The following is a 21457-nucleotide window of genomic DNA, read 5'->3' on the forward strand; positions in this document are numbered from 1 at the left end:
GCGTTCTATCTGCTCCCGCGGCGTCAGTCTACACCCTTACGGACTCCGGCGGGCTGGGGGCGAGGTTTGACGGGGTGGGAGGCCTGAGCGGCGGCGGGGCGACCTCGCGACTCCTGGTGAGCTACCCCGAGCCGTACCGGTCCCAAATCCTCGACTACCTGTTCAAACCCAACTTCGGAGCAGCGCTACAGATTCTCAAAGTGGAGATAGGTACGTCTATAATCCTTGCTATGTATAGCCTCCACCAGGCCTTCCTAAAGGGGTAAAGGAAGTAGAATTCGTAAGAAATAGGGTGAATAAATGACCAGGAGGCCGGGCCCGTAGTCCGGGCTAACTTTTCCCTTAATTTGAGCTACCCCGAGCCGTACCGGTCCCAGATCCTGGACTACCTTTTAAAACCCAACTTCGGAGCAGCGCTACAGATTCTCAAAGTGGAGATAGGTAAGCTAGGTTATAACGCGTTATGTTTAGAACTAGTAATATAAGTGATACGCTAAACTCGAAATGTTGAGTTATTCATATACTTATACGTACGTTACTAGTAATTCATTTGCATCCACTTCACGGTTTGTTTGCATAGTTGTGGAAGATATTACAAAAGTTCTTGTACTTTTATTGTGTCCGAAAAGATAATACCCTTGCATAGTGTAGCTTCGGCCAGGCTTCAAAAGGAGGGGGTACCGTATGGGTAGTAGAATTAGGCAAACATTTTAGCCTCAACCAAAGGGGATATGGATAGTAAAATTCGGCAGAAACAGGGTGAATAATTGCACCTTTCCGTCTTTTCCTACGGGGCACTCCCCAACCTACAGGCACACCGAGCTGCCGGGTGTACTTTGTTAATCAATAAGCCAATGCAAAAAAAACTCAGTGAAGCAATCTAGGTTATGATTCTTATCTAGTTGTACCGTCCACGTTATGTGAAAGGGGCGTGAATACTGGTGGGCGGTCCATGTGGGCAATGTGGAGTGAAATATGCACTTCTTGTTTGGCACCGATGGACACAGGCCGGTAGATGATGATGATGATGATACTTAATGATGTATGATGTTATAAAATACTGTAAATGCATTTAAGTTCGCGTGGTTTTTATTTCGCGCTAAGGCGAAAATGAAGTGTTCGCGGCAGTGTCATAGTGCTATAGTCACATACTGCTACAGTATTGGACACAAATGTTCGCGGTAGTTTTAAGTTCGCGGTGAAACTGTCGTCGCCAAAAACCGCCAACATAGAACCACCGCGAGCATTTCTGCATTTACTTTAGGATATGAAGATATATGGTAAATTATATAGAGTTTAACACCACATACAAACTGTTTTCCGCCTCTGACTTTAGTTTAGTAACAACTAAGATTTCGATAATCGGTATTGTTATTTCTTCCAAAGGTCGCTTTACTCGCATACTTAATCGGGTACAGGGTAAATACAGGGAGCAAACGACCGGAGTTCTTTTTTTGTTGGGTTAAGATAACCCGGGTGGTGGGCTTTAGTCTAGATAAGCCATTTAGATTCATTTATATGGATGACATATTCTGGGAACCCCAAAACTGATGCGAGCGTGCGAATAAATTAAAAACAAATCGGCAAAAAAGTTGCCTTCATTATGCCATCTACATGGTCAGGAAGTTTGAACAAATAACTAAATACAAAAAGTGCGTTTACTTATTTGTCTATTCGTTCATTCATTTGTTGATGGATTTTTCATCCATCCATCCATGGATTCGTCAATCCGTTTATTCTTCATTCATTCATTCTCTTAATCAGTCACATTTTTCATCATTCAATCATTTATTCATCCTTTTATCATTCGTGTATTCATTCATTCATTCATTCAATCTTTCATTCATTGTTTTGTCAGCCGTCATTTTCTTTTCACTCGTTCATTCATTCATTCATTCATTTTTCATCCATCCATTCATTCATTGTTTTGTCATTCATTCGTTCATTTTCTACTCATTCATTCATTCATTCATGCAATCCTTCGTTCGTTCATTCATTCATTCAATCCTTCCTTCCTTCCCAGGCGGCGACGCTCAGAGCACGGACGGCAGCGAGCCGTCGCACATGCACAGCGCGGCGGACCGTAACTACACGCGCGGGTACGAGTGGTGGCTCATGCGGGAGGCCAAGAAGCGCAACCCGGCCGTCCGGCTGTACGCGCTGCCCTGGGCCTTCCCGGGGTGGGTGGGGGGCGGGGAGGCCTTCCCCTACCACCGCCCGGAAACCACCGCCGGGTACATCGTCGACTGGATCCTGGGCGCCAAATCGGTCTGTAATGCATCATCTCAAATTTCAAACACGCAACGCCAGGACAGACACATACAAATATTCATATTTCCCCCGTACCATTCCCCAGTGGAATGCCCTGCCTGGCACGGTTGTGACGGCTCCCACCGTTGAGTCTTACCGTGCCAGGCTGGAGGCCTGCCCGCCTTAGCCTGGGACCTCCTCCCCCTACTTTGCCCCTCGCGGGGTCATCTGGCATGGTGGTATTTGAAGCTGAAGTAATGCAGCGCTACTGAAATATGTGTAATAACATTGGCAACATTGGCAAGCTAGTACATAATGTCTACATTCACAGCCTAGCCTAACAAACTACTGCTCTGTTTATTTGTATCAAACACATTTAGATTCTGCTTTCTTCAAGATCGTTCATTTAAGGGATTAAGGAGTTAGTAAAGGAGTTAATCTCAAGGCTACTGGACAGCCTAACGCAATCTTGCAAAATGTCCAGAATTGGCTCCTTTTGGCCACCCGGACCTTTCTGAGAGTTTGAGGTTTTTCGATTTTTTCGCAACTTTCCATAACCGCGGACCTTTGCACATCTCTAAGCAAGTCACACAGCAACAGATAAAAGCTGAATAACCACGCAAGTCCAAATAGTCACGGAGTCCGGGGTAATTCGAGGATATTTTGGACAGAATATGAAAGGTAGAAGAAACCCTTAATGGCGATGAAGGTGAAACATCCAGGTTATAAGATACGCCAAATAACAGTTACTCAAGCAACTGGATATGGTTTTGGAAACGGTCAGACGTTTCAATTGCTATGTTTGATCCTCCTTGTGCGCCTTGCGATGCACACAGAAACTGCAGCCATACTGACCTTTACCTCCAAGATGGCTTCCATCACGACACATGTCGTCTGCCTCCTTGTTCTGGGCGTTCTATCCACTCCCGCGGCGTCAGTCTACACCCTTACGGACTCCGGCGGGCTGGGGGCGAGGTTTGACGGGGTGGGAGGCCTGAGCGGCGGCGGGGCCACCTCGCGACTCCTGGTGAGCTACCCCGAGCCGTACCGGGCCCAGATCCTCGACTACCTGTTCAAACCCAACTTCGGAGCGGCGCTGCAGATCCTCAAAGTGGAGATAGGTAAGATTATTTGTTTAGAACTAGTAACATAACTATTAGTGATACGCTAAGATCAACATTTAGATTTAATCGTTACGTAGGTTAATTAATTTGGATCCACTTGTTTCTTTTTTGTATATTTGTAGTAGACCTTTTGAAAGTTGCTGTTCTTTTATTGTGTGAATATATGTTCTGTAATCCTTGCATTACAAGTGTATCCTCCACCAGGCCTTTCTAAGGGGGTGCGTGTTGCATAAATATGTGCACATCGGTATATGGTTGACATCCAAATAACTCGAGGAAACGTATTGGTTGTTTCCTCCCTCTCTAGTTTTAATAACAATAGAGATTCGGTATTCCTCTTTCTTCCAAAGGTCGTGTTACTCGTATACTTAATCTGATACAGGGTAAATACAGAGAGCAAACGACCCGGTTTCTCCTGTTGTTGGGTTAAGATAACCTGGGTGGTGGGTTGTTAGTAAGTCTTGTAGATTCGATTGTATGGGTGACATCTTTTGCAATTTAGGAACCCCCAAACTGACGCGAGCGTGCGAATAAAAAAAAAAACTCATCATGAAATCTCCGTGGCCAGGAAGGTTGAACAAATGACTAAACACAAATGTCACGCAGTCACTTATCCTTCTGTCAATCAATCTTTCAATCAATCAATCAATCAATCAATCGATCGATCATTCATTCGTTGATTGTTTTGTCAATCGATCATTCATTCATTTTCTATTCATTCATTCATTCATTCTCTTTTCATTTATTCATTCATTTTTTCATTCAGTCAGCCATTCGTTCATCCATTCAATCCTTCCTTCGTTCCTTCTCAGGCGGAGACGCTCAGAGCGGCGTGGGCAGCGAGCCGTCGCACATGCACAGCGCGGCGGACCGGAACTACACGCGCGGGTACGAGTGGTGGCTCATGCGGGAGGCCAAGAAGCGCAACCCGGCCATCCGGCTGTACGCGCTGCCCTGGGCCTTCCCGGGCTGGGTGGGGGGCGGGGAGGCCTTCCCCTACCACCGCCCGGAAACCACCGCCGGGTACATCGTCGACTGGATCCTGGGCGCCAAGTCGGTCTGTAATACAGCGCTCTTCTGATGTCAATTTGCTGATGAAATCATATGCATGCTAAATATATTAACTATCATACCGATTCAGAGTTTTGGTATAAAATCTGGTTCTCTAGTTGTTCCCATTAGTCACTGATGAAAGACAGCGGATGCTGTCTGAAACGTTTGTTTCAAAATTTCATCCAGTTGCTTGAGTAACTGTCCTCTTCATCGACATGCTAAACACACAAAACTACATCATGGCAACAAAACGTTTTAATCATACGTGCCCCTCTCTTTGGGTGGGTTATTCAGACGAATCTTGAAGAATGCAGAATCATGACTCTATCTGTCAGAAGATGTCTGCTGTGAAACGTGTGAATAAAAGCAGGAACTCAGTATGGCAGTCAGAAATAGAGCGGAGACGACATAAGTTTGCAGGGAATGAAAGACCATTTCCATCGGCCACGACAATTGGTGTCCGTCTTCACTTTTCATCGAGGACCCTCGCCCTACTATTCTTCTTCTACCCCTAAGTCTAACTATTTGACCGTTTGGGCACCACAGAAGATCTAGCAACCAGTTTTCTCCACCCTTCTCGGTTTTCTGTTTTCCTTAGTGTTTTACTTAGATGCCTGCCCATCGTCTGATATTATCCTCCGATCTTTTCCTTTGTCAACGTCTCTGTCTTCCTCCTTGGACTGTTTCTTGCATTATAGTTTTGACCTGTCCCGATGACCGTTACTCGTTGCCATACCTACCTCTCAACCTTTCTGTCATTTTTTATGGTCTTGTCGCAAAGACATGCAGTCACCTCATCCCAACTTGATAGTACATGTAATTGTAGTCACTATAAAATACAGCTCAACGGTACTTCTTTCCCACCACCAGCCGGGCGTGTTTGAACTCTAGATCTTTGTGAACGAGAGCAGTCCGACTCACCTGCCTACCATTCTTACAGGTCCAACTATTTGACCGTTGGGGCACCACAGAAGATCTAGCAACCAGTTTTCTCCACCCTTCTCGGTTGTCTGTTTTTTCTTTTCTGTGTTTCCCTTGGTGCCATGCCTGCATATTCTCTGATATTGTCCTCCCATCTTTTCCGCTGTTTATCTCTCTTCTGGCCTCCCTGGACGGTTCCTTGCATGATAGTTGATCATAGTTTTGGCTAGTCCGGATGACCATGACACGAGGCCGTACCTACTACCCATACAGGTCCACAATCTTGACATCGACTACGTGGGGATCTGGAACGAGAGGATCCATGACGTCACCTACATCAAGACGCTGAGGAAAACGTTGGACGACAACCAGCTGGGTCACGTGAGCATCGTGGCGCCAGATGGAGGCTGGGTGCAGATCTCGAAAGACATCATGGCGGATCCCGAGCTGGCTGCTGCTGTTGACGTCATAGGTGAGCGGCTGACGTCATCTGTTGTACTGGCCTGTTTGCTACAAAAAATTTGTATCTACGAATGATTTTTTTTGTTTTCTTGGAGGTTTACTCAAACATTTTGTTTAGTAACCAACTTTCGGGAAACGTCACGTCACGAGTGACGCCATGCATCAAACATCTCGGACCCGGGAGTGTGGACGATATCGGCTTCCGGTCACCTTTGACCCTCTCCGACGTCACATTTCGGAAAGTTTTCAAATAGATTTTAGTTTTATTCATAACCAAGGAGATGCATGGTAACTGCCGACATTTCGATGCTCGTCTGCCATCTTCTTCAGGGCAATCATCACTTTGCACTGCAGCTGGGTGTCACTAGTAACAATTTACCCCAAACGTAAATTATTGTCACATACGTAGACACGTACATCGATATTGTTAAGCGACCCATGAACCAGTCATTATTGCCCTGAAGAAGATGACAGACGGTCATCGAAACGTCGGCAGTAATCATCTCCTTGGATGTGAATAAACTCAACTTTGTTATTCAGTCATTCACCCTCGATTCGTGATGAAACTATTCACTTGAACGAGGTTGATTTATTCTAGGATCCCACTACCCGGGTACGCACAGCCCCCCGATGGCCCAGCAGACCGGGAAAACCCTTTGGTCGTCTGAAGACTTCAGCACGGTCAACAACGGCACGGGAGCCTCGTGTTGGGCCCGCATCCTCAACCAGAACTACGTCAACGGTCACATGACCAGCACCATCGCCTGGAACCTCATCGCCAGCTACTACGACGTACGTCACTTCCGGTTCTAAGTTGTGCATTGTCCTACCTGACAACCGCATTTTGTTATCATCTCAATGGAGATATAGCTTTTGGCCTGTCTGTCTGTGTGTGTCTGTCTGTGGGTCTGTTTGTGTTTCCGGATTTTTGTAGTCAGCATGGATGGTTTATGATGATATTTGGTACGAGGGTAGGTGTTGGAAAGACGGGGGTCAAGGTCAATTTTGGGCACCCTGGTATGTAACCTTTGTACTGCAGCAGAACTTCGGGTTTTTGTACCTTTGACCTGGACGTGCTAGGGTCTTGATATTTTGGTGACATATAGCTTGTGATGTAACGAAGAAGTGGTGTAGAGCTTAGGCACATTGTCTGTCCGTCCTTTCATGTTACATGTACTTGGAATTAGCCTACGGACAAGAACTTACAATAAACTTACAACATGGTGAATTATTTCTTTCTTTTCTTTCAGGACTTGCCCTTCCCCCGATCGGGCCTGATGACAGCCAACCAGCCCTGGAGCGGGCACTACGAGGTCAGTGACCCCATCTGGGTGACCGCCCACACCACCCACTTCACCTCACCCGGCTGGCAGTACCTGAAAGGCGTCGGTGTGTAACGGCCATGATCTTGATACATAAGTAATTAGTGTTAGAACATGGCCCTCAGCCAATGAGAGCCCTTATTACTGTCACTATATCTCGGTAGTACAGAAAAGTGTGGTACTATAAAAAAATGTGTGGTACTATGAAGTCATTTGCATAAATAGTGCCACACATTTTTCATAGTACAACACTTTTTCCGCACCACTGCTCAGGTCTGCCACATGAGACCTGGGTCACTGTACCAGCTAACTGCTAAGGGGATAGGGAGGGTTGAAACGGAGATATCGCGTTCAGGAGTCTGTTTGTTTGTTTGTTTTGCTTGGTGTGTGTTGCCTTGTACATAGTCCTACGCTAGACCATAAATATATAAATAGAGAGATATAGAGGCAACTTTCTCTATCTGTTACAGGTCATCTGGACGGAGGGGGGAGCTATGTGGCCTTGACTGACGGAAAGGAAGGTCTGACGATCGTCATAGAAGCCATGACGCATCAGTATTCGCAGTGCGTCCGCCCCCTTCTGCCGCCTTACGAGGTCAGACCGGGACAGGCGGCCACTTTCCAGCTGGGTGGTGCATTTGAGAACATCACCCGCCTTCACGTCTGGTACTCGCAACTGATCGGGGCCCGAACCGTCCATTTTCAGAGCCAGGACGATTTGGTGAAGAGCGGAGGAAAGTTTTCCATGGAAGTGGCCGAGAACTGTCTTTACACCCTGACTACTGTGAAGGAGGCCCCGCCCAAAATTTACCCGAAATCCCCCGCGTCGGCGCCTTTTCCGCTGCCATATAAGGACAAGTTCGATGGTCCAGCGGACTCCAGTGAGGCGCCGTATTTTGCAGATCAGGTATGTAACATTAAGACATTCGTGTATTGAAAAGTTCTGTTCCAACACAAACAAAATCACTCTCCTTCTTCTTCTTAAAACGTTAGAGGAGTAACAACTCCGGTAACCACCTAGGTTCTCCTCCGTCAAACATGTCCAATAACGTTTTCAGTCCGTTAATTAATTAATTAACGCATATTGTAATTAACAGAGTTATCTTGTAAGCCTCCGTGAACCGGGACGATGGGCGGTATCGACTTTTGGGCACCTTTGACCTTATTCATGACGTCACTTTCCCAGAAAGTTGACGGATGTCAGAAGCACCTGTGCCAGATATACCCGACAAAGCATAATGTAACGATCGAAAACTCTTCTGACTGTAGTAAGTTTGCTCTGGTTTGGATCAAAAGTGTAAGAATCTATTTTCTACTAACACAAATGAGCTTCTAGATTTGTACTTAAGTAAAATTAAAACACTTTTGTTTCCACGCCAGACAGGGGTTTTCGAGCTGTACGTGAATGAGAGCAGCTCGGACCATGGCCGCACCCTGAGGCAGAACGTCACCGAGAGACCCATCGTCTGGTGCAACGACGCCGACTCGACAATCAGCGTCATTGGTGAGTGGGCTATTGGGTCTTGTTTGAGGGCAGATTCTTTTGGTGCAATGACGCCGACTCGACGTACGCTTGGTTGAGGGCAGATGCGTTTGGTGCTAGTCTCAACGGCACTGACTCGACAATCAGCGTCATTGGTAAGTGAGCTAGGATGGCTTGGTTAGGGCAGATTCGTTTGGTGCAAGGACGCAGACTCGACCATCGGTGTTGTTGGTAAGTGAGCTTTGGGGCCTTGCTTGAGGGTAATCGTGCCATTCGTAAGTGGGCTATATAGAGGATCCTTTGGCAGAATGACACTGACTCGACAATCAGTGTCATTGGTAAGTGACCTTTGATGTCTTGACTGATACTAGTACTCTTCAAGCAGAGGTTGGTGGAGAAGATTGTGACCTTTTCATCATATGCCCCGTTTTCTGTAGCCACTCTCCACTGACAGAAAACGGAGCATATGATAAAAAGGTCACAATCTTCTCCACCAACCTCTGCTTGGAGAGTATTGGTTGAGGGCATATTCGTTTGATGCAACGGTGCTGACTCCACAATCAGTGTCATCGGTAAGTGCGTTCTTGGGCCTTGCTTGAGGCAGATTCGTTTTGTGCATCAACATTGAGTCGGCAGTCAGTGTCATATTCAATAGCACATTTTGGACGTGAGCTATTGGGCCTTGCTTGAGGGCAGATTCGTTTGGGGCATCAACATGGGCTCATCAATCAGTGTCATTAGCCATATTCATATTGTAAGTAGGCTATGGGGTCTTGGTTCAGGGCAGCTTTGTGTGGCGCAATGAAGCCGATTCGACAATCAGGCGTCGTCGGTAAGTGACCTATGGGGCCTTAACTGAGGGAAGATGCTACCGTCCAGTGGACTTTGTCAGGGGTAACTGCAAATAGATGTAAATCATTAAAGTGCTGATGACACAGGAGGACAACATGTACATTTAGTTTAGCAAATAGGTCACCTGAACAGCAGTAGTATTTTCTTGGTTACATTACGTTAAGCACTTCACATTTCTATACACATAATTTGTAAAAACTCAAGAAGGATACAAAGTAGCATCGTCAAATGTATCTGGTGAATTCAAATTAACACAGACACAAACTAAAAAGATATAGATGTAGTGTAAGCCAGTAAGGCGGCTCTAATAGTCATAGTTTTATGAACTTCTTATTTTTTCCCCCTGAAACGCAGGTGACTACAACTGGTCGAACGTCACCGTTAGCTGCGATGTGATGGTGGAATCGGGAGGGGGCGCTTTTGTCGGTGCACGGGTGGACCGGGGCGGTTGCGGCGTCAGCCAGGCCAGGGGTGTCTTCTTCTGGCTTCTTGAAGACGACGCTAACAACTGGGCGGTTTCTTCAGACATAGACAGAAACGACATCTTAGGGCAAGGGAAGGTTAACGCCACCATAGTCGGCCAGTGGCATAAGCTATCCATATTTGCGAAGGGGGACAGTATAGCCGGGTTTCTGAATGGGAAAGTTCTGTTCGACATCACCGATGCTCAACTCCCCTCTAAGAAGGGTTTTGCCGCTATAGGAACTCTCGGATTTCAGAAAGTGCAGTTTGACAACTTTTCTGTGGATAAAGCAAAATAAGGGGTCGTCTGTTGTTAGGAAAGTCTGCTATTAATGAATCCTCCGATGGATTTCTGAAATAAAAGGTGGCATTCAAGATATGGTGCTTCTTTGTGTTATAACTTCCTCTGATATATATTCAATCATAAAAACACATTCTCATTCCATGCTAGATATCATTATCAAGGTAGAGTAGTCTCCTAGAATGGTTGCTGTTATGTGTCAGAAGATGCCATACGTTGTACCTTGTATAAGGAGTAGTTAGTAATAGATGAATCAAACGCTGAAGAAACAGCTTTAGCGAAGTTATGTCAGGTATTTCATAAACCTGACTTTAAGAAGTCGCCTTTTCACTTGATTCAGATTCACAAGGGGTGGGTAAGCCTTTTTGAGGCCGTAGAGGTCTGGGTAGGGGTATACGGCATTGGAAGTCAGACCCCAACCCTCTCCTTCCATCGTCTTTTACCTCCCCAACCGAATTAAGTCAGGTACCCATTTATATATGCCTAAGGCTATTGGCAGGATCATCCTGTCAGCAGTAGAAAACATTGCACTACTGACAGGACGATCCTGTCAGCAGTGGAAAAATCTGCATTGCTGACAGGATCATCCTGTCAGCAGTAGAAAACATTTGCACTGCTGACAGGATGATCCTGTCAGTAGCCACTTCCTAAATGTAATCCCATCGCATAGCCTTTTTGCGCCCGTTATCAACTGTGCCTTGGGCCCGCTATTGGAAGGTGGGGCCCATCTCTCCCCAACCCCCCCCCCCCCCCCCCCCCACCCCCCGACTGAAGTCAGGTAACCATTTACTCCTGAGTGGAGTGAGGAAAACCTTTTCCAACACGGTGGCATGTCAGTGGATGTGAACCCAGGACCTCTAAATTCTGAGTCAAACGCCCTAACAGGTGACGCCAACACGGCACCACTACCGAAGTAAACATCCTTATCTCTGATGCTGCTGACCAAGCTTTACATCCTTGGAGGAAAATTGACAAAACCCTGTCAAAATAAACATCTTACGAAACAACACCGGTCCAAAGTTTACCTTTTTGAAAACGTTTTATATATTTTTAACCGTCCAATAAAGTTATGATACGCTCGGATGTGGCATTGACGACGTCAGCGATATGGCGATGACGTTTCAAATGGCACCGACCGTTTCAAATGGCACCGACCGCTTCAAATGGCACCGACCGTTTTAAATGGCACCGACCGTTTCAAATGGCACCGACCGTTTTAAATTGCACCGACCGATTCAAATGGCACCGACCGTTTATGAGACGGAAATGCGCGTCGCTGTTGCGTCGTATGACGTCATACAAAAGCAGTGCCTCATTGGTGGAGAGTGTGGATGCCACGGGAGTAAAAAAGGGTAAGTAAAGGTAAGCCTAAGGCTACTGACAGGATCACCCTGTCAGCAGTAGAAAACATTGCACTACTGACAGGACGATCCTGTCAGCAGTGGAAAAATCTGCATTGCTGACAGGATCATCCTGTCAGCAGTAGAAAACATTGCACTGCTGACAGGACGTTCCTGTCAGTAGCCACTTCCTAAAGGTAATCCCATGGCATAGCCTTTTTGCGGCCGTTATCAACGGTGTCTTAGGCCCGCTATTGCAAGGAGGAGCCCATCCCTCTCTTTCCAACCCCTTCTACCTCCCCGACACGCCTTAACCATTTACTCATGGGTGGAGTGAGGAAAACCTTTTCCAACATCGGTGGCATGTCAGTGGATGTGAACCCAGGACCTCTAAATTCTGAGTCAAACGCCCTAACAGGTGACGCCAACACGACACCACTACCGAAGTAAACATCCTTATCTCTGATGCTGCTGACCAAGCTTTACATCATTGGAGGAAAATTGACAAAACCCTGTCAAAATAAACATCTTACGAAACAACACCGGTCCAAAGTTTACCTCCTTGGTCTCAGGCAATGGGCAGACCATTGTCTGTCACTGTGATTCTTTTACCTCCCCGACACGCCCTAACCATTTACTCATGGATGGAGTGAGGAAAACCTTTTCCAACATCGGTGGCATGTCAGTGGATGTGAACCCAGGACCTCTGGATTCTGAGCCAAACGCCCTAATATGTTACACCTACACGACACCACTACCGAAGTAAACAACCTTATCTCTGATACTGCTGACCAAGCTTTACATCCTTGGGGGAAAATTAACAAAACCCTGCCAAAATAAACACCTTACGAAACAACACCGGTCCAAAGTTTACGCCATTCGTCTCAGCAAGGAGATATAAAACCCCTTTGGTCTCAGACATTGAGCAGACCATTGTCTGTCACGGTGAGTCTTTACATGCGAAGTATGGCTCGATCCTTGCTGTGTTCTCTACTGGTCTTTACCACCGTTTGTACTACCTATTGTCATGCGTACAGGCTGGAAGAAGACGGCCCCGTCGTCCAAACTCAGTACGGACCCGTGAAGGGAATGTACGTGGAGGAAGGAGTCATCTTCTTCGGTCTTCCCTTCGCAGCGCCCCCCACGGGTAACCTGCGCTGGAAACCGCCTCAGCCTTTCAGCACGCCCTGGGCTCCGACAACCTACGACGCGACCGGTGATGACCCCAAACCAGGCTGCATTCAGTCCGGATGCAAACCTGACGGTTCCGACCCTCACCACAAGTGTCCCCGCGGAAGGAAACTCAGCGAAGACTGCTTGTATCTTAACGTCTTCGCGCCGCGCACCGCTCTAAACGCCACGGCTCCCCTCCCCGTCATGTTCTGGCTGTACGGAGGGAATTTCTTATCGGGGTCGGGGTCTGCCGAACTTTACGACGGAAGATTCCTGGCGAACAAGACCGACACGATCGTCGTGACGACCAACTACAGACTCGGCGCGCTCGGCTTTCTCGTGGCGGGGGAGGGCGAAGACGCGGCGAAGGGCAACTACGGTATACTGTAATTCACTTTATCTTTACGGTAGCAAAATTTCATGTGTAAGGAAAATGGGCATTCTCACTGAATTACTTTAACTTCACGGTGGCGCCAAGTGATTTACAGAATGGATGTGTGAACAGTTTTTGTCACGGTGATGATAAGTTCATGGTACAGAGGTGACCGTGAAAACAGTGAACATAAAGTTAGAGTGAAAGAAACAAGAATCAGTACCTATTTTCCTATTTCATACACTTAAGTACTGTCGAAAAATTAATTTTCCTAATGCAACTAGACAAACCTTCCATCGAGGAACATATCTGTTCTTTTATTTCTACTATAACTGACAAGCGAGGAGAAGTTGAATATATCTATAATGATAGTTATAGGTTTTTTGTATCTGTTAACTGTATCTGTTCAACATGTGTTGTTTTTTTGTTGTTAGCTCAGGGTGGCAAAAATGTGCAATAAAGGTCTTCATTCACTATTTCTTTGATAGGCATCCTAGATCAGCTGGCGGCGCTGAAATGGGTGAGGGAGAACATCGGAAACTTTGGCGGGGACAAAAACAGGGTTTGTTTGTTTGTTTGTTTGTTTGTTTGTTGTTCTTGAGAGCACGAGTGCGTCTGCATGTTTGTCCATGGTTATCTTACTGCAATACTGGAATGCGACACGTTGGCGCCACGTTGGCGACCTCGCAGCGATCTGATTTAATTCGCGTTACCCTTGATTTTATAGTGGGTATCATTCGTAGCTCTGGGCCAATGACAGCGCTGAGACGGAATTCTAATTCCTTTATCTTATAATGGAAATATCATGCAAAACCTACAGGTATGGCATAAAGACGGCAAAATTCATAAAGCGTAAAAAGATTCGTCACAGTTTTTATCGATGAAATTCTTTGAGCCCTTTGAAACAGTAAGATACCCACTTTGATACGTTCATGAAGGTTAGACATCGAGGCAATAAGATGCGCAAGAAGTCAAACCTGCTTCCCCAGTTCTTTCCTTTAGTCACTGACGAAAGATAGCGGATGTTGTCTGAAACGTCTGATCGTTTCAAAATCTTATCCAGTTGCTTGAGTAACTGTTTTTCGGCGTATGATGTCTAACCTTCATCAACGTACCCACTTTAATACTTTCTTTGAATGCCGAATACCAGGTTACGACATTCGGACAGAGTGCTGGATCAGGTTCGATCGGCGTCCACCTGACGTACAACAAGTCTGCCGAGCTGTTCCAGAGGGCTATCATGATGAGCGTGCCGTTCGGCATTCCCTTCAGAAGCCGCTGGGAGGCGCTTTCGCTCGGGAACCACTTCGCCGGGCTGCTGAACTGTTCGAACGGCGACATGAGCTGCCTCCGGTCGGCAAGCGAAAAGGACATCCGCAAAGCGCAGCGTCTGTGTAAGAAGTTCACCGTCAATCCGTTTCAGCCCCTTGAAATGTTCATTCCCTGGGGCCCGACCATAGACGGCGACATCATCCAAGAACAACTTGTGGACAGTTTCGCGAAGGGGCACCTGCAAAGAAAGCCTTTCATCATCGGTACTGTTATGGAAGAGAGCAGGCTTTTCATCTATGCGAATTGGGAAACACCGATGTCCACGAATCTGTACAACGCAGTTATCTTTGGTATCTTCCGCGAGAAGGCGCTGTCGGTTCTTGGGGAGTACAAGCCCGGGTCGGCCGCGGACCAGCGAGACCACCTCGCGGTGGCCGCTACGGACTTTCTCCTGACGTGCCCGACTCGGACCGCCATCCGGGGCGCGTCGGCGGGCGGCAACCGCGACGTCTGGCTTTACGTCTTCGATCACATCTGGTCCTTTAAGGGCATCTGGGAAGGCAAAGAATACTGCGTAGGGCACTGTTGCCATGGCGAGGACCTCCCCTTCACGTTTCAGACCATCACCTTCACAGGACAGAACATGACAGCAGAGGAGCAAGTTATGGCGGACTCCATCGCGCATCACTACGGGAACTTCGCGCACACCGGGGATCCCAACAAGCCCGGGCGGCGTGCCGACGCATCGGGCACCGCCGGAGTAGACGCCGGCGTCACCTGGCCACGGTACGACGAAGACGGCGGATTCACCAACTTGAAGATCAGCACTCCTAAGAATAAGCTGGTGCAGGAGTATAAGAAAGATCGGTGCGATTTCTGGCATAAACTCAATGACTATCCCTAAGCACGTCCTTTTGTTTGAACCTTGTTCATTCGTCAGAAGCTCACATCGTAGTTAATTATTAGCTTTTTATCATTAATTGTTATCGTAATAAGTTTTAGACTGAAGTGCTTACCGAGATTTTGTCAGAAGATCACAATTCCGACTTACTGTATCTGCGAGTTTGTTCAATAAAGATTGAATTGAAATCAGTCTGCATGCATGCCGCTACTTATTGAGGTCACGAGGGAAGAGGTAAGGATCAGACAAAATGTAACAAAGTTTAAAGATACAGTATTGATACAGATGACATATTTAATGTTGTATTAAATCTATAAACATGGAGAGCTATCGTTACACATACTGTATCACAAAAACACATATCAGTAACATCTCGTGTGCATTTGTTCTCCTTATTTCTGTTACTGTAAGAATCTCTAAATTAAAGTCAGGGTTGTGGCCTAGCCTCTAGCAGGCTCCACAGGTCGCCAGAAAAATAGTAGAAATTGGCCAAATAGACCGATAACATGCCGGAGGAGTAAGCTTGACATTAAGTACAGTTTGCAACCTAGGTACTCCATGGCCAGCTTACTCCTGACATGTTATCTGTCTATTTTTCTCCAGCGAACTGTGGAGCCTGGTAGAGGCTAGTAGTGGCCGTGCGTGTGTCTGGTGGTAGACTGTTCCAGACATTGGGTCCGCGGTAGCCTATGGATTTTCGGAAGGTCTGTGTGTTTTTCTAGCATTTGTTGGCGAATGATTGATATATGAGGTTCTTTGTACACAACCAGGTATAGTTCTCACCTCCTAACGTTTCGATGTCTATCAGACACCTTCTTCAGAGCTTCTGACTGGAGTGCTGTTTCTCACCGCTATAAGTAGCCGATGTAGGTGGCGCTTTTGCGGTGAGAACACTGTCCCAAATGTGGCTAATCATTTTCGGAAATTGGCGAATGATTGACAGAAAAGCCTGCAAGCTTTCGAACTTTTGACCATCTGATCTTTTCTCCGCCTCAATATGTTTGATTTGTAACTTCTCTTATTTGCATTTTACCTTCTGGGTGCACCTCCCCTTTAACGTGCTCGAGCAACTTCGTCGAACACGGGGCCCATTTTACATCCCTACCGAAAAACCGGTGAAGCCCCATCCGAGATGTCCGGACCCCCGGGCTTGAACCGGGGTCTCCCAGTAACCAACTAATTGGAACCAGGAGCTCAACTGTGAGGCTGCTGCCAGCTGCATTATAGGGACATCCCAAGATAAACACAATTCGAGTGGTTTGAATTTCCCGCCTTAATCATCATGTCCACGTTTAACGCGGTCAAAGGTCAGGTGGGACCCCTTCCGAATATCAAAAAGCATATACCCGCAGTCTGCCTTTTTACCGAAATACCCGGGAACACACCGGAATACACCGGAATACCGATTAAGGAGGGTAAATTCTACCGGCATACACTATGCTTTCATGAGTAAACATCACAAGTTGCTGTATTTTGGCATGGAATGATATATTTATGGCCCAGGGAACAAGAAATCACTTTGATGCTAGTCTGGGTGCTATCCGATTACTATCGGGGCTCTTACACTCGCTATCCTGAAAAAATGCAGGGTAGAGAGTGTACAATCCCCGGTAGTAATCGGATGGCACCCAGGCTACTGAGATGCACAACGTGACCCAGAAGGTAAGATGCAAATAAGAAAAGTTACAAATCAAACATATTGACGCGGGGAAAAGATAAAGTGGTCAATAGTTCGAAAGTTCGCAGGCTTTTCTGTCAATCATTTGTCAATTTAATGTTTACAAACGAAATGCTCGAAAAACACGCAGACCTTCCGAAGATACTTATAGGTTACCGTGGACCCGGTGTCCCGAACAGTCTACTACCATACGCATACCCATGTCATACACTCGGCCACAACTAGCCTCTACCAGGCTCCACTGGTCGATCGCAGGAAAAAAAAGAGGTCGCATACTGTACTCCTTGGCCAGCTTACTCCTTTGGCAGGGCATCTGTTTATTAGCCAACCTTTTAAGCTTACGTACGCTACCCAAACTCCGCTCCTTGGGTAGCGTACGTAAGCTAAAAAGGCTGGCACCCAGGCTATCTGTTTATTTGGCCGATAACTAATATATTTCCTATGGAGCCTGCTAGAGGCTAGGCCACAACCCTGACTTCCTTTAACCTTCAGCACACTGAAGTAGCCGTTTGGTTCCCATTCTCTATCGGTTACAGGGTTAGGCAGCAGGGAGAAGGTTAAGAGACTCTTTCAGTAACAGAAAAAAGAGCAAATGGACACGAGATTTTACTCGTTATGTGTTTTAATTTGTGATACAATATGTGTAAGGATACCTCTCCATGTTTATAGATTTATTACAACTTTAGATATGTCATCTGTATGAATACTGTATCTTTGTTACATTTTGTCTGATCCTTACCTCTTCCCTCATAACCTCAATAAGTAGCGGCATGCATGCAGACTGATTTCAATTCAATCTTTATTGAACAAACTCGCAGACACACTAAGTCGTAATTGTGATCTTCTGACAAAATCTCGGTAAGCACTTCAGCTAATCCACTTCTCAATTATCAAAAATTTACAAATCGTTAAACCTATTTCAGCTTCTGACGAATGAACAAGGTTCAAACAATCTTACATGTTTAAGGATAATCATTGAGTTTATGCCAGAAATCGCACCGATCTTTCCTGTATTCCTGCACCAGCTCATTCTTAGGAGTGCTGATCTTCAAGTTGGTGAATCCGCCGTCTTCGTCGTACCTTGGCCAGGGGACGCCGGCGTCTCCCCCGGCGGTGCCCGACGCGTCGGCACGCCGCCCGGGCTTGTTGGGATCCCCGGTGTGCGCGAAGTTCCCGTAGTGATACGCGATGGAGTCCGCCATAACCTGTTCCTCTGCTGTCATATTCTGCCCTGTGAAGGAGATGGTCTGAAGCGTAAAGGGGATGTCCTCGCCATGGCAACAGTGCCCATCGCAGGATTCTTCGCCTTCCCAGATACCCTTAAAGGACCAGATGTGATCGAAGACGTACAGCCAGACGTCGCGGTTGCCGCCCTCCGCTGCCCCCCGGATGGCGGTCCGAGTCGGGCACGTCAGGAGAAAGTCCGTAGCGGCCACCGCGAGGTGGTCTCGCTGGTCCGCGGCCGACCCGGGCTTGTACTCCCCAAGAACCGACAGCGCCTTCTCGCGGAAGATGCCGAAGATAACTGCGTTGTACAGAGTCGTGGACATCGGCGTCCGCCAATTCCCATAGATGTAAAGCCTGCTCTCTTCCATAACAGTACCGATTATGAAAGGCTTTCTTTGCAGGTGCCCCTTCGCGAAACTGTCCACAAGTTGTTCTTGGATGATGTCGCCGTCTATAGTCGGGCCCCAGGGAATGAACATTTCGAGGGGCTGAAACGGATTGACGGTGAACTTCTTACACAGACGCTGCACCTTGCGAATGTCCTTTTCGCTTGCCGACCGGAGGCAGCTCATGTCGCCGTTCGAACAGTTCAGCAGCCCGGCGAAGTGGTTCCCGAGCAAAAGCGCCTCCCAGCGGCTTCTGAAGGGAATGCCGAACGGCACGCTCATCATAATGGCCCTCTGGAACAGCTCGGCAGACTTGTTGTACGTCAGGTGGACGCCAATCGAACCTGAGCCAGCACTCTGGCCGAATGTCGTGACCTGGTATTCGGCATTCAAAGAAAGTATTTAAGTGGGTACGTTGATGAAGGTTAGACATCCAGGTAATAAGATACGCCGAAAAACAGTTACTCAAGCAACTGGATAAGATAGCATCCTCTATCTTTCGTCAGTGACTAAAAGAAAGAACTAGGGAACCAGGTTTGACTTATTGCGCATCTTATTGCCTCTATATCTAACCTTCATGAACGTATCAAAGTGGGTATCTTACTGTTTCAAAGGGCTCAAAGAATTTCATCGATAAAAACTGTGACGAATCTTTTTACGCTTTATGTATTTTGCTGTCTTTATGTCATAACGTTACCTGTAGGGTTTGCATGATATTTCCATTATAAGATAAAGGAATTAGAATTCCGTCTCAGCGCTGTCATTGGCCCAGAGCTACGAATGATGCCCAGTATAAAATCAAGGGTAACACGGAATCCAAATTATATCGCTGTGAGTAGTGTCGCATTCCAGTATTGCAGTGAGATATCAAACCATGGACAAACATGCACACACTCGTGCTCTCAACAACAAACAAACAAAAATAAAAAACAAACAAAAAAGCAAACAAACCCTGTTTTTGTCCCCGCCAAAGTTTCCTATGTTCTCCTTCACCCACTTTAGCGCCGCCAGCTGATCTAGAATGCCGTAGTTGCCCTTAGCGGCGTCTTCCCCCTCCCCCGCTACGAGAAAGCCGAGCGCGCCGAGTCTGTAGTTGGTCGTCACGACGATCGTGCCGGTCTTATTCGCCAGGAATCTTCCGTCGTAGATTTCGGCATTACCCGATCCCGAGTAGTACTCCCCACCGTACAGCCAGAACATGACGGGGAGGGGAGCCGTGGCGTTTAGAGCGGTGCGCGGCGCAAAGACGTTGAGATACAGGCAGTCTTCGCTTAGTTTCCTTCCGCGGGGACACTTGTGGCGAGGGTCGGGAGCGTCAGGTTTGCATCCGGGCTGAATACAGCCTGGTTTGGGGTCATCACCGGTGGCGTCGTAGGTTGTCGGAGCCCAGGGCGTGCTGAAAGGCTGAGGCGGTTTCCAGCGCAGGTTACCCGTGGGAGGCGCTGCGAAGGGAAGACCGAAGAAGATGACTCCTTCCTCCACGTACATTCCCTTCACGGGTCCATACTGAGTTTGGACGACGGGGCCGTCTTCTTCCAGCCTGTACGCATGACAACAGGTAGTACAAACGGTGGTAAAGACCAGTAGGGAACACAGCAAGGATCGAGCCATACTTCGCATGTAAAGACTCACCGTGACAGACAATGGTTTGCTCACTGTCTGAGACCAAGGAGGTTTCATATCTCCTTGCTGAAACGAATGGCGTAAACTTTGGACCGGTGTTGTTTCGTAAGGTGTTTATTTGCTCACTGTCTGAGACCAATGAGGTTTTATATCTCCTTGCTGAGACGAATGGCGTAAACTTTGGACCGGTGTTGTTTCGTAAGGCGTTTATCGTGACAGGGTTTTGTTAATTTTTTACCAAGGATGTAAAGCTTGGTCAGCAGCATCGGAGATAAGGATGTTTACTTCAGTAGTGGTGTCGTGTCGGCGTCACCTTTTAGGGCGTTTTGCTCAGAATCCAGAGGTCCTGGGTTCGCATCCACTGACATGCCACCGATGTTGGAAAAGGCTTTCCTCACTCCACCCATGAGTAAATGGTTAAGGCGTGACGGGGAGGAAAAAGGGGAGATGGAAAGAGAGGGATGGGCTCCGTCTTCCAATAGCCTGCCTTCGTGCACTCCTACACTCGCTATCCTGAAAAAATCAGGGTAGAGAGTGTAGGAGCCCCGGTAGCAATCGGATGACACCCATGCTACTGAGATACACTCACCCTGGCCCAGAAGGTAAATGCAAATAAGAGAAGTTACAAATCAAACATATTGACGCGGAGAAAAATCAGATGGTCAAAAGTTCGAAAGCTTGCAGGCTTTTTTTGTCAATCATTTGCCGACTTTCTGTAAACGAAATGCTTGAAAAACACTAAGACCTTCAGAAGATCCATAGGCTAAATCAGAAGAACCAAACGGCGGGCTCTGCCTTCCAATAGCGGGCCCAAGACACAGTTGATAACGGCCGTAAAAAGGCTATGCGATGGGATTACCTTTAGGAAGTGGCTACTGACAGGATCGTCCTGTCAGCAGTGCAATGTTTTCTACTGCTGACAGGATGATCCTGTCAGCAATGCAGATTTTTCCACTGCTGACAGGATCGTCCTGTCAGTAGTACAATGTTTTCTACTGCTGACAGGATGATCCTGCCAATAGCCTTAGGTTTACCTTTACCTACCCTTTTTTACTCCCGTAGCGCCCACCGTGCCTCTCCACCAATGAGGCGCTGCTTTTGCATGACGTCATTCCGTCTAATAAACGGTCGTTGTCATTTGAAACGGTCGGTGCCATTTGAAACGGTCGGTGCCATTTGAAACGTCATCGCCATATCGCTGACCGACCAATGCCACATCCGAGCGTATCATAACTTTATTGGACGGTTAAAAAT

General features: G+C 47.1%; 3 protein-coding genes across 4 annotated transcripts; 2 read left to right on the forward strand and 1 right to left on the reverse strand.

Annotated features, from left to right (window-relative positions):
- The first annotated feature begins 354 nt into the window (after positions 1 to 354).
- On the forward strand, positions 355 to 10306 carry LOC136447173 (galactocerebrosidase-like). 2 transcript variants are annotated; one of them, XM_066445872.1, is made up of 8 exons: positions 355 to 441; positions 2024 to 2268; positions 5622 to 5820; positions 6409 to 6602; positions 7061 to 7199; positions 7603 to 8039; positions 8513 to 8636; positions 9822 to 10306. In XM_066445872.1, exons 2-8 carry the CDS (start codon positions 2065 to 2067, stop codon positions 10226 to 10228), a joined length of 1704 nt encoding a protein of 567 aa, XP_066301969.1. In that variant the 5' UTR covers positions 355 to 441; positions 2024 to 2064; the 3' UTR covers positions 10229 to 10306. The 2 variants fall into 2 exon arrangements, with proteins under 2 accessions (XP_066301969.1, XP_066301968.1); XM_066445871.1 differs by lacking the exons at positions 355 to 441; positions 2024 to 2268 and adding exons at positions 2277 to 3371; positions 4187 to 4431.
- A 1716-nt stretch (positions 10307 to 12022) lies between these two features.
- On the forward strand, positions 12023 to 15480 carry LOC136447100 (cAMP-regulated D2 protein-like). The gene is made up of 4 exons (XM_066445792.1): positions 12023 to 13130; positions 13271 to 13284; positions 13579 to 13678; positions 14267 to 15480. The coding sequence occupies exons 1-4, from the start codon at positions 12528 to 12530 to the stop codon at positions 15290 to 15292; spliced, it is 1743 nt and encodes a 580-aa protein (XP_066301889.1). The 5' UTR covers positions 12023 to 12527; the 3' UTR covers positions 15293 to 15480.
- Positions 15481 to 17571: 2091 nt separating this feature from the next.
- On the reverse strand, positions 17572 to 21032 carry LOC136447915 (crystal protein-like). The gene is made up of 2 exons (XM_066447052.1): positions 19532 to 21032; positions 17572 to 18955 (listed from the first exon to the last, which is right to left on the reverse strand). Exons 1-2 carry the CDS (start codon positions 20258 to 20260, stop codon positions 17930 to 17932), a joined length of 1755 nt encoding a protein of 584 aa, XP_066303149.1. The 5' UTR covers positions 20261 to 21032; the 3' UTR covers positions 17572 to 17929.
- Positions 21033 to 21457: the final 425 nt, after the last annotated feature.

The sequence above is a fragment of the Branchiostoma lanceolatum genome, chromosome 13, assembly GCF_035083965.1.
Source record: "Branchiostoma lanceolatum isolate klBraLanc5 chromosome 13, klBraLanc5.hap2, whole genome shotgun sequence".
Taxonomy (NCBI): Eukaryota; Metazoa; Chordata; class Leptocardii; order Amphioxiformes; family Branchiostomatidae; genus Branchiostoma; species Branchiostoma lanceolatum.